Here is a 12867-nt window from a genome sequence, read left to right as displayed (position 1 = left end):
GCGAAATAGGAGAATGAAATCAGTAATTAGAAAAGGGAGAAAAATAAAAATACACAAAATTAATGCTGGGTTGTTTGAATCCAACTTTGGGTAAAAAAAAAGGGGGGGAGAGCGGTGACAAAAGTAGCATGGGACGAAAGTCACAGTGATTTTTCTTGAAACCCTGATAACATTTGATTTCAAGGCTATAACAGCACGTTCAGCATGCTACCCTTGATAGAGCTGCCAAGTATCATGTGATTTTGGGACTGTGTCTGCGGTTGGGTCCAAATTTGTATTTTTCTGTTATTTTTATGGCAATGTTGATGTGTTTGATCTTGGCGGTATAGATCTGCTATGCTGCTGCTATGCTGATTATTATAGCAGAGCAAGTACAGAAACCTGCTACTTCCGGTTGTATACACAGACATGCCATCTGAGAATATAACATGCTGCTGCTGCAAACATAATATATGTACCCCCTGTAGCAGATCTAACACAGGTGGAGCTGGGGTGGAGGAGGGTCTCTGAAAATGCACTGCAGCTTAACAGCGTAAAACAACAAGGAACATAATGATGCAGGAACGAATTATGTGACTTATCAGCCTGTGTGCATAGAGTTTCATGGCAGAAACTTTAGTTAAGTGCAAAAAGTTAATTATTGTAGTGTTTTTTTTTATGTTTATTACAAGTTGTGTTTCTCTTTTCATGTCACACTAATGATCAAACTACATGTTATTTAGTTCAGTAACTCATCCTTGAGTTGGCAATGTATCAGTTTTTCAGTTTAAAAGTAAATCAGGTTTAAATGGCACGAGTTCCTGTGGGGACAAAAGTAACTGTTATTTATGTCCTACTGTTAATAGCCATGCCTTACTTTTCTTTTCCACATTAGTTTTCAGTGTTTCGATATGTTTTATAAGATTAATGCATATTAGATTAAATTAATCTTTATTTTTGTAGCGCTTTTACAATGTAAATGTAGACTAGAGTGTCAAAGCAGCTTAACAAAGAAGATTATAGTAGAGTTTAAGTTCAGTTTAGTTCAATTCAGTGTGGTTTAATTTTCACTGCTGAAAGTCCAAACACTGAAAAGCAAATCCATTGAAGTCTCAAACCATCCAAGCCAGTGGCGAGGAACAAACTTCACCAATTGACGAAAGTGAATTGGAAAAAAACTTCGAAAGAAACCAGGCTCAGTTGGGCTCGACCCTTTCTCCACTGGCCAAACTTCTTGTTCAGAGCTGCAGTCTAGGCACCGGAAGCTTGTGATGTCTATCGTGGAGGATATATTGCCAATAATAATAATTAAAAAAATATATATATATATATATATATTTTTTTTACATTGTTAAACTGCTTTTAAAACATTTGATTGAAGTTAAATTTAAAAGAAAATGTTTTTTTATTTCTTGCAAAAACAGGCCAAAATATGTTTGCAGTGAACATTAACAAGGTAATAGTCAGATATATTTAAAATACATATAAAATGGGGTCAAAAGTAACAATGTGCAACTTTTGTTTAAAGTGAAGTTATATTGGAGTTGTTCTACATTGATGCAAAATAACACCCGATTTTGATCGACCACTGTTGTCAATTTTGTAAATACAGCAAAAATATATTTCTGCTAAACACATTATCTTTTAAAATTAATTTGTCTATCTACCTATCACCAGTTACAGTTTACATTAATATAGAAATTATTAAATTACATAAAAACTCAAAGTGATCACTCATGTCATCTAAAATTATTTTGCCACAGTACAGTAACATGGAAATATAAGACAAATTTTTCTTAAGGTAAAGGGCTATGCTAAATTTCAGATCATTCCACAATTCTTAACCAGGAAAAAAATATGAATATCTTCATTTCTAGGTGTTGAAAGAGATTTCTGTCAGTGGTGTAATGTGTCCCGCCCACATAGTCATACTGATATAAATACCTGAAGGTAGAGTCAGTGAGTGTGCTTTGGTCAGAGGTGGACAGTCTGTTGACTGACCTCATTGTCCACGGGAAAGATGCTGGACCAGATAGTGCTGTTAGCAGCGGTCACAGTGCTGGGGCTGCTGGAACAAGGTAAATTACTATACATCGTAGAAAATACAATGTATAATAAATACAAATCTTTGTGTTATGTGTCACTGTTATTATCATAATTTGCCAGTTTAACTGGATGACGAAACATGTTTGAGTTGTATAGTTATACATTTTTCATAAACTGTTATATGTAAGAAATGTATTCGGTATTCTAATTGTTGCAATGTTTTTTGCCTGTGGTAGCTGGACTTTGAACAAATTGATGATCATTTACAAACCATTTGATAAGCCCTAGGTTTCCTGTTATTTACTATAAACCATTTGATAAATCCATGTTACCATTATACTTGAGGCTTAGCTATGTTCAAAGGATTTTTGGTTACACTTTATTTTACAGTTCTGTTTCAGAGTACATGTGTCATAAATGAGGTATGTCCGATTCGACTTACCTCTGAGCCTAACCTTAACCTGTTGTTCCTCATAATTTCAGCATGGCACATAGCTGTAAAATACAGTGCAACCTAATTAAATATGAAATACGTTCTGTAACACTTCCTAAAACATCAAGCTACTTTTACATTAACATTTAAATTATTATCTTTTTTGTTTGAGTTGAGGTGGTAGCCTAAATGTGTTTTGCTTCCCGTCAGCGTACTTCTCTCTGCAGGTGATCTACGCTCGGAGAAAGTATGCGGTCTCTCCTCCTGCCACTTCTGGACCACCGGAGTTTGAGAGAATCTTTCGAGCCCAGTAAGTTAGACGAAAGAAATGAATAAACGAAGGGTTAAGATGCAAAAAAAAAAAAAAACTCTAAATGCCGTTTAATATAATCAGCATTTTCTCGAAACCCTGTGTACGGAGAGTTTAGTAAAGTTTTGACAAATAACTAATTTTCGTTGTTTTTAAAGTGAAATAACTGAGCATAAACAAAGGAGACGAGAGTTTCAGATGGCATTTAGAGGCTTTTGCATCTGAACTCTTCTAATATAGACACGACGACCACCCTAAGAGGGATGTTGTTCACGGCGACTGGCTTGTCTCATTTGCCTGTCGTCTTTTTGTTTCGCCAGAGCAAACTGTTCCGAATATTTCCCCATATTCGTCTTTTCGCTTTGGTTGGCTGGAGTTTTCTTTAGTCAAGGTGAGTTTCAGTTTCCCTCAAAATATGAACAGACAGACAGACAGACAGACAGACAGACAGACAGACAGACAGACAGACAGACAGACAGACAGACAGACAGACAGACAGACAGACAGATAGATAGATAGATAGATAGATAGATAGATAGATAGATAGATAGATAGATAGATAGATAGATAGATAGATAGATAGATAGTAAGCCTAAATGATGATGGACATTGTGATTTTGGCTGAACTATCCCAAATTTTCTTGGACGTTTCAAGTCTGTATAAATATGAGCTGGCAACTGGTTTAAATAGGGTTTGAGTTAAACAAATATAACATAAATAATGTTATGAAATAAATAAAAAAATCAGATACACATTCTGTTACACACTCTTAAACAGTTTTTAACACCCCAAGCACATTTCCACTCCAAATGTTCCTTATAATCCCAACATGCACATTTTCCAGAATCTATCCAGCTTTCTATAAACTCGTAGCGCTTAAAAAACTCTTGATTTATTAAAAAATGTTGATGTTTAAAAGAATGAAATAGTTTAACTGGCCTGTTTTAGTGTTTTCGATACAGGGAAAGGATGGGAGGGCAGCAAAACTCCAGTTTAAACTGGTATATAGAAATGACTAGACTGTGACTAGATTAGGCTTCATTGTGTTTAGATTAGATATGAAAGTTTTTTGTTTAAACAGCCCTCATATCTGATATTAATTTCCCTCACACCACCACATCTAATACCCCAGATTTGCATATAAACAAAAACAGAATCCTTAAAATAATGTTTATGCAAAATATTGTTCATTGTTGCTTTGTTGTACTCTTCAAACAACACCTAAAGTTAAAGGAATGAAACAAATCTAAATAAAAGGGTTGGGCATCCTGGAGAGCCACTGTCCTGCAAACTTTTGCTCCAACACTAAATCAAACAAACCTGAAAAAGCTGATCATTAACTATGTTTACATGTACATCAGAAATCAAATTATTTGCCTTAATCTGAATAAGACAATAATGTGACTAAAGTGTTTATATGAGTTCCTTTTTTGAATGTTAATTTCATGATCCCGTTTTATATGTTATAGCATATAACTCGATTACCGTCATTGCGTCAGCATGCTATCAACATTTCCTGCAGAGTTTTATGTAAATTCAGGTGTTTTATTTTTATTTGTCGACTTTAACTGCAGTTTGACACTTTCACTTTTATTCTGGAAAATTTCATGCATGCCCCCCTTGACAAAGAGGTGAAGAGTGTTGTTTAAATGGAATTTGATACTGCACTGCATATGGGAAAATTAAATAACCTTTATTTGTATTGCGTGTTTACAATGTAGATTGTGTCAAAGCAGTTTCACATAAAAGATCATGGTAAATTGAAATAGTGTAGTTTAGTTTTTAAAGTTTAGGTTCAGTTTAGCTCAGTTCAGTGTGGTTTAATAATCACTACTGGGAGTTCAAACACTGAAGAGCAAATCCACCGATGCGCAGCTCTACAGATTCCGTTCCATGCAAGCTAGTGGCGACCGCGGCATGGGAAAAAAAAAAATTCAGTTGGCGAAAGTGAAGAAAAAACCTTGAGAGAACCAGGCTCAGATGGGTACGACCATTTCTTGTGCTGAGCTGCAATCTAAGCTCCGGGGGCTGAAAGCTGGGCCTCAGCGAAGATTCGTCTGCCCCTGGAGCGTTACAGGGATCAGTCTCATGCTCTCCACTCCTCCATGACCACCACGGCCTGGTCCAGGATATGGAAACTTTGGGATCATTTTGTTGCTGGTCTTAAATCGAATCAGTGGAGCTGCGTGGTCTGAGGGCCTCAGGATGAGTATCCTCAGCTGAAAATAGAGAATAAAGAGAATAATTAGCATAGCTGCTGTTCATAGTGTATATAAAACAAGATGCAGAAACCTGTGTGGAGCACATTCATGTATCATACTGCTAGTGATACACTGAGTGTATGCTTTAGTAAAAAAGATAGGTCTTTAATCTAGTTTTGAATTGGGAGAGTGTGTCTGAGCCTCGGACATTATCAGGATGGCTATTAAAAAGTTTAGGAGCCATAAATGAGAAGGCTTGACCTCCTTTGCTCGACTTTGCTATTCTAGATACTACCAGAAGCCCTGGGTTTTGAGATCTTAAAGAGCAGGTTGGATTGTAGCAAGACAGAATGTTGGTTAGATAAACAGGAGCTAGATTATTTAGAGCTTTATAGGTGAGGAGTAATATTTCAAATTCAATACGAAACTTAACAGGCAGCCAGTGTAGGGAGGATAAAATTGGGGTGATATGATCATATTTTCTAGACCTGGTAAGAACTCTGGCAGCTGCATTTTGCACTAGCTGTAGTTTGTTAATAGATGATGCTGGGCGGCCAGCAAACAGAGCATTACAGTAATCCAGTCTAGAAGTCATAAAAGCATGAACTAGCTTGAACTAGCTTTCTCAGATGAAAGAAGGCAGTTTTTGTGACATGGGATATATGATTTTCAAAAGTTATATTGCTGTCTAATATGACACCCAGAACTTTTATAGTAAAGCTAACGCTAACTTTGTAACCCTTAAATTGCAGGTCGAGTTGTGAAATCTACTGTGTACAGGATTTAGGCCCAATAAGTAATAATTCTGTTTAAGAGAAGAAAATTGTTGGTCATTCAGTCTTTAACATCTTTAATACACTCAGTTAGCTTAGAAAGTTCAGGCATCTCATCAGGTTTAGTTGAAATATATAATAGAGTATCATCTGCATAGCAGTGAAAGCTGATCCCATGTCTTCTAATAATGTCTCCCTGGGGTAGCATGTATATTGTAAACAGCAAAGGGCCTAAAACTGATCCTTGAGGAACCCACTGGGATGATGTGAAGACTCTCCATTAATATTCTCAAACTGGTAACGGTCAGCTAAGTATGACTTAAACCATTGTAGAGCCTGTCCCTGGACACCTGTAGACTTTAAGCAATTTATGAGGATATTGTGATTAATGGCGTCAAATGCCGCACTAAGATCCAGTAAAAGTAATAGCGAGATGCACTTTTGGTCAGCAGCTAAGAGTAGATCATTGGTTATTTTCACTAATGCGGTTTCTGTGTTGTGATGAGCCCTGAACCTGACTGAAACACTTCAAAACATTGTCTGTAGAAAGGAGCATAATTGGGCAGAAACAACTTTTTCTAGTATTTTAGACATAAATGGAAGATTTGAAATAGGCCTATAGTTAGCTAAGTTGCTGGGGTCCAGTTGTGGTTTCTTAATAATAGGGTTAATAACAGCTAGCTTGTAAGGATTTGGAACATGGCCTAAAGATAAAGAAGTTTAAGAATTTTGTTGGAATTGGGTCCAACATACACGTAGCTGGTTTAGAGCTATTTATAGAGTTTAGAGCTTCCTGTTCTATGATTTTAAAGCACTGTAGGTTATTTTGATTCAGTGGAATGTTTACTGGATCGGATGTTTAAGGCAATGCAGAAAGTTTAACATCTTCTATTTTCTGTCTAAAGCCTTCTATTTTATCACTGAAAAAAGTCATCACTACTAATATAGGGTGGAACATTTTTTTGTAAGGAAGACCGATTATTTGTTCATTTTGACTAAAGCATTTATTTAGTTGTTCAAGCGTAAATGAGATGAAAGGCCATTTAAATACAAGCGCTATGAGGAGCAGAAGCTGAGTGCAGAAATTCCATTGAAAATACTGTGGTAATTTTTTTTTTTTTTTTGAAAAATGGAATTTAATGCAAGGACTGTTTCTTATTTGTTAGCAGTGTTAAGGTAATGCATTACAAGTAATGCAAGTTACATAATAATATTACTTTTCTAAGTAACGAGTAAAGTAACACATTACTTTCAACCCTCTACCGCACACATTATGATAAATCTGTAAAATATATATATTGGACTGTTTTTTAATTTTTTTTTAAATGGCTTAACTTTAAGTGCTGTAAAAATATTGGAAAAAATGTTTTTTTTAAGGTATGATACGTTACCATATGGCAACAATATCAAACAGCGGATCTAACTTAGAAATTTCAAATTTAAAGATGCATCAGATGCATCATATATCCAGATGAATCAGAATAATGTAGCTACTAGCTAACAATTTGTACAGTATGTATGTGTGTGTGTGTGTATATATATATCTGAGCTAACTTACCTGAACTTTCTCTATCAAATGTCCAGTCTGCATCATTCTCATGGTCACTAAAACCCATTTCACCCTCACTTTCATCTGCAGGAAGAGCCACTTCTGCCCTTTTCTTGTTTCACTTACCATAAAACAAGGTGGTGCTCATACACTGTTCCCTGTATTCATATCTATTCAAAAGTAGTATTGCCATTAAAACTAGATTTTATCCATAATGCAAATACCATTAACACATGACTGATCAACAATATATTACTAGCATTCATGTTGTTATTGTTACAACTTAAAAGTTCACAGTTGACCTGGCTAGCTAGCTAAGCCATTGATATATTGCATGTTCAACTATTGCACAGTGTTGTCATTTGGTAACACACACATTTGAATGATTTACAAAAAACTTATTTGATAAAAAAAAAAAAAAAATTGAGTTGTGAATATGTCTGTCAGAAATCGCTCTACAGAAAAACACTGGATGTCATGTGACTTAAACAAAGCACATCATTGGCTACTCTAAGTTCCTCTCTTTCTAATAATAAAAAAATATGTTGGTCTCAAAGAAACAGTGTTGCCATATGGTTACGCCGTGCACAAGAGGGTTAAAAATTAAGTAATAATATTTGAGTAAATTTTTTTTAAAATGATTTAATTTAATTAATTAATATGCTTTTAAAAATAGTTTGCTGAAATAAAATGAGTGTAATCACATTGAAGCACACTCAGTGAGATGAGCTTTGAGCTCCCCACAAAAACAGATAAAAGATTGTCAGAGCGTTACATTTCTGTGACGGAAGTATTCTTGTTATTTTGAACAGATGGAAGAAAACAGGATAGTCTCAATTGACAGTGATTTTACTGAAGTAATAACACAAAAATAACAAAAACAAATTGCTTAAAACTTTCATTAATCTGTATATATGGCATGTAGAGCATCATGAAGTTCTCAGAAGGTAACATTATTCTAAATCTTTTTCATACGTTTTTTTAAAAGGTAAATGAAGGTCATACAGTGTTTCGTTAAATGCAGACTTCTTCTATTTAAAAAAATGCACATCTTTTTTATCATATAACAATATTATCCAACTCAGTTGTGTGCATATGTTTTTTTATGCGCATTTTCAAAATGTATGCGCATCTTAACGTTTATGTCAAATGTTTTTTTAAGCACATACCCAAAATGTGCATAGAAATAGGTGGATGGAAATGTAGCTACTGTTTGTGAGACATAATATTCTGTCCCAATCAGGTTGTGACAATCACTGATTTTACAAAAATCAGATCTTAAAAGCAATAAGTTTATAATGGTATGACATGACACTTCAACAGAAGCGCCTGAGCTGGCTTATTCAGAATTAAAAGTCCCCTTGTGTATGGACTTTTGTTCACGTTTCCAGGTATCAGAAGTCCTCATAGTTGAGTAAATTTAAAGCGCAGTGAATGGGAAAGTACAACATAGTTTTTTTTGTTTTTTTTTTGCAATTCTATTTGCTGAAATAATAGAGGAAAAAATAGTGTGAGACTGATACAGCAGCCAGAAGAGAAAACAACGTCAAATACCCTGTTTATACACTGTGCATTTCACATGCCTTGTACAAGCAGCAATTCGTTTTTTCTAATTTGATGCAAAGATGATACAATACATACATGAATCCATATAAACACATTTTTGAAATCTAAATATTAAAAACTTTCAAAAATTTAAGATGTTGATGATTGTTATACGCATCATAACAGTCTTGTGAAAAGGGTTCATAACACGTTGCAAGTTCAGCCAGCAGTTTTAAGATTTCAGGATTCCCCCATTCATTTAGATAGAACTTTGGTCTTGGATTAACTGTCCAGAGATGCAAATATGGCCGCTGAGTGAATGGATGTTCCTTGAAAGGGACTTTGAATTCAGCTAGTGAAAAATAATGTTTTGGAAGCAAACATTAGGTCTTCGATTACATCACTGTAAATCCTTCATTCTGGAGTTACACTAATACACTGTAAAAAATCCTGGTTGCCTTAAAATTTTAAGCGGAATCAAATTAACCGTATGAGTCCATTAAACGTATATCATGTTAAACTGACTTAAAACAGCTTGCGTAACACAAAAAATTAAGTTAGAACACAATGACCTATAAACATATGTTGTCATGACTAATTGATCAGGTCATTTTTTACAGTGTAAGAACAAACCAATGTATTAAATGATTTTCCCACTCTCTAGTTTTGGCAGTGATCTTTGGGCTCCTGTACCTTTATGGTCGCTTTCGGTACTTCCATGGCTATGCAGAGTCTTCTAAGGGCAGGTCAGTGATCCAGTACAGTAATGTTGATGTTTGTTCGGTCCTGTTCCTCACCTGTTCCTCTCTGCTGGCAGACTGGAGCCGCTGTACTTCAGTGCAAAGATGCAGTGGGTGCTGATCGCTCTTGCTGGACTGGGGATTATCTGCACTTTGACGCAGGTTTATCTGGGATTGGACCTGCTGCATACCTTTAGTCATGTTCTGGGCCTGACTGAACAAACATGAAGGGCTAGTTGTCATCAGGAAACTGTTAACAGGATAACTTTAAGTGTGTAGTTTCTGCACTACCGGTGCTACTAGAAAAATTAAGCATAGATTATAAAATTATGCATATTCTTTTTAATATTTTATTAGTTTGTAAGAGGCTTTGTAGTAAAATGTTGACAAGTATGGCAAAAGCTTAAAGAGATAGTTCACCCAAAATGAAAATTTACTTACAATTGACTCTCCATCAAGTGTATCTAACCCTAGTAGCAAAGAATTCTGACCCAGATTTGGCATAAAGCTGGCATAGCAGCAATTCATCCGGCACTGGCATACAGCATGTGGGCCAAACATGGCCCGGGTTTGGCAGAGGTGGCACCATCTTTAAGGCGGCACAAAAGATTTGGCCCAGATTTTAAAAATTCATATGTGGGCCATGTGAGTTTGGCCAGTCTTGACCCACATTTAAAATACACTAAAATAATTTTTGAGTAAAGAAAATATTCTACCAATCAGGTCACTTTGAGAAAAAGCATGCCCATAGTGTGCCTAAAGCGCAGCGCTTCATGGGTTTATCAATTTCATTGCAATTGTGACACACCAACCTATCTGGCCCAGTTCAGGCCCAGTGATGAGTTATTAACTTTTCTAAACTTGACCCAGATATGGTCTGTGTTTGGCCCTTGTCTGGAAGCCAAATTTGGTCCAGTCATGTTCCATAATTCACTGCGGCATGTGGGCCAAGCAAAACCTGATTGTGTGGGCCAGAGCTGGGCCAGAGAAAATTTGCTATGTGGGAAATCTTTATGAGTTCCTTTATTCTGTTGTACACAACAGAAAACATTTTGAAGAAAGATGAAAACCATAGACATAAATAATATTAAATATAAATACTATGGAGGTCAATGGTTATAGGGTTTGTCAAAAATCTTCTTTGTGTTCAGCAGAAAAGAAGTCAAACAGGATTGGAACAAGTGAAAGCTGAGTAAATGATGACCATGATCAGTTTTGGGTGAACTATCCCTTTAAGGCTAGCTTACCTGTTGAAAAGAAACTCAAATTTGATGTCTCAATTGAAACCCAAACTATTAAATAATGTACCTCCATCTTGTAAAAACACTGCCAAAGTTTATATCTGTTTCATTATATTGTCTGCATATTTTTGTAAGTCCTTACAGTTCAATGATCAAATCAGCCCCACTGGCTAAATACTGGTAAAGTCTAGAATGGATAAAGCTGTGGATTGGACATGCACACACCAATATGGCATCATTTTTGTGGCATTGTACGACAATAATTACTATTTTTATTTTATTTTACTGTTATGAATAGATTTAGGGTTGGGGTAGATGTTAATAAAATACAATGTAATGGGTAATTTATTGAATAATATTGATAATTCTTTTTAAATTCTGACTGGGGCGACGCAGTTGCGCAGTAGGTAGTCCTGTTGCCTCACAGCAAAAAGCTGTCAGTTGGTATTTCTGTTTGGAGTTTGCATGTTCTCCCTGCATTTGCGTGGGTTTCCTCTGGGTGCTACGGTTTCCCTCACAGTCCAAAAACATGTGGTTACAGGCGAATTGGGTGGGCTGAATTGTCCGTAGTGTGGGTGTGAGTAAGTGTGTTTGGATGTTACCCAGAGATGGGTTGCAGCTGGAAGGGCATCCGCTGCGTAAAACATGTGACATGAGTTGGCGGTTAATATCGCTGTGGCGACCCCAGATTAACAAAGGGACTAAAACGAAACGAAAATGAATAAACTTCTGTCTGGAGCTGTATCTCTTCTAGCAACAACCCTTAAAACCCTCTGGCTCAGCCGCGTGTTACAGCAGCGATGCCCAAAACGTTTGGTTTTGGTTGACCTGGAAATGATTGACATATTTGTGCAGTTACAGCCGGCTCTTAAACTGCAACAAAAAGGAGGACCAGATGCAATCAAATAATATTTATTTTAACATAACAATGACTTATATACTATCAAGTAAATAAAAAGATAAGTCAGGGTCCAAAAAGAGATGGTCAGCGCAGCTTAACCGAGCTCCATGCCAAGGCAATCAATCGCTCAAAATACCAGCTACGTTACAAGCATACCAAACGCTGTTTATATCTATGTCCCAATGAGCGACACATGTGTACCAATCACGTCATTTCCAACGTAACTGAAACATACGTTCAATGTGTTTATGGTGCGCAGAATGTTTAATAGTTAGTTTAGTGGTTAATGTACAAATCTTGCATACTTCATCTTTAAGGACCTGCAATGGTGCTTCGACAAAACCAAATCTGATACAAAAGGATCTAAATTATTTCTTTGTATGATTAATTTAACTTTGGGAGTACTGTACAGTTGCACTAAACTGATTTTTTTTATTGCTTTAAATGTTTTTTTTATTAATCACTGTTTTAAATTGAATTTCTTTTTTCTCCTCTAAAGATATTAGATGGTCTTGATAACCTATTTATAAATGTCTCTATAGGCTAGACACAAAGTGTGAGTTTGCCATTTATTTTGTACACATGCAAAACAAGCAGCAATAAACACTGTTCCCTGGAAGTTGTTTAATTTGCTTATTACTGTTTGTATTTACAATTCGAAACAAACTAAAGTTTTTTATAGGCATTTTTTCCCGAACAAACAGTGTGCATTCATGGAGATAAAGGAATTATGCATTTATGTTGTCGTTGTTTTTTCATTCACTTAAGATAACATGGTAACACTACTGTATGGTTTCATTATCTCATGTTAGTTCATGTATTTACTAATATAAACAAACAATATACAATCAGACCCATAAATATTGGGACATCAACACAATTCTAACATTTTTGGCTCTATACACCAACACAATAGATTTGAAATGAAATGAACAAGGTGTGCTTTAATAGCAGACTGTATACTTTAATTTGAGGATATTTACATCCAAATCAATCTTTTAATCCCTTAACAAGTGGGATGCACATATGCTAACTGTTGTAATTCCGACAATGTTCACCTTATTTGGATGTAAATACCCTCAAATTAAAGCTGACAGTCTGCAGTTCATTTCAAATCAACTGTGTTGGTGTATACAGCCAAAAATGTT

The 12867-nt window shown here is 35.7% G+C and overlaps 1 protein-coding gene across 1 annotated transcript; it reads left to right on the top strand.

The window, feature by feature from the left end:
* Window positions 1-1720: 1720 nt before the first annotated feature.
* ltc4s (leukotriene C4 synthase) lies at window positions 1721-12458 on the top strand. Its single transcript, XM_087281376.1, has 5 exons — window positions 1721-2057; window positions 2669-2768; window positions 3089-3159; window positions 9502-9583; window positions 9655-12458. The coding sequence occupies exons 1-5, from the start codon at window positions 2000-2002 to the stop codon at window positions 9803-9805; spliced, it is 462 nt and encodes a 153-aa protein (XP_087137502.1). The 5' UTR covers window positions 1721-1999; the 3' UTR covers window positions 9806-12458.
* Window positions 12459-12867: the final 409 nt, after the last annotated feature.

Source organism: Danio rerio, chromosome 14, assembly GCF_052040795.2.
Source record: "Danio rerio strain M-AB ecotype USA chromosome 14, GRCz13ab, whole genome shotgun sequence".
Lineage (NCBI taxonomy): Eukaryota > Metazoa > Chordata > Actinopteri > Cypriniformes > Danionidae > Danio > Danio rerio.
The sequence above is the reverse complement of the archived record's forward strand: the minus strand, read 5'-3'. Positions and strand labels throughout refer to the sequence as shown.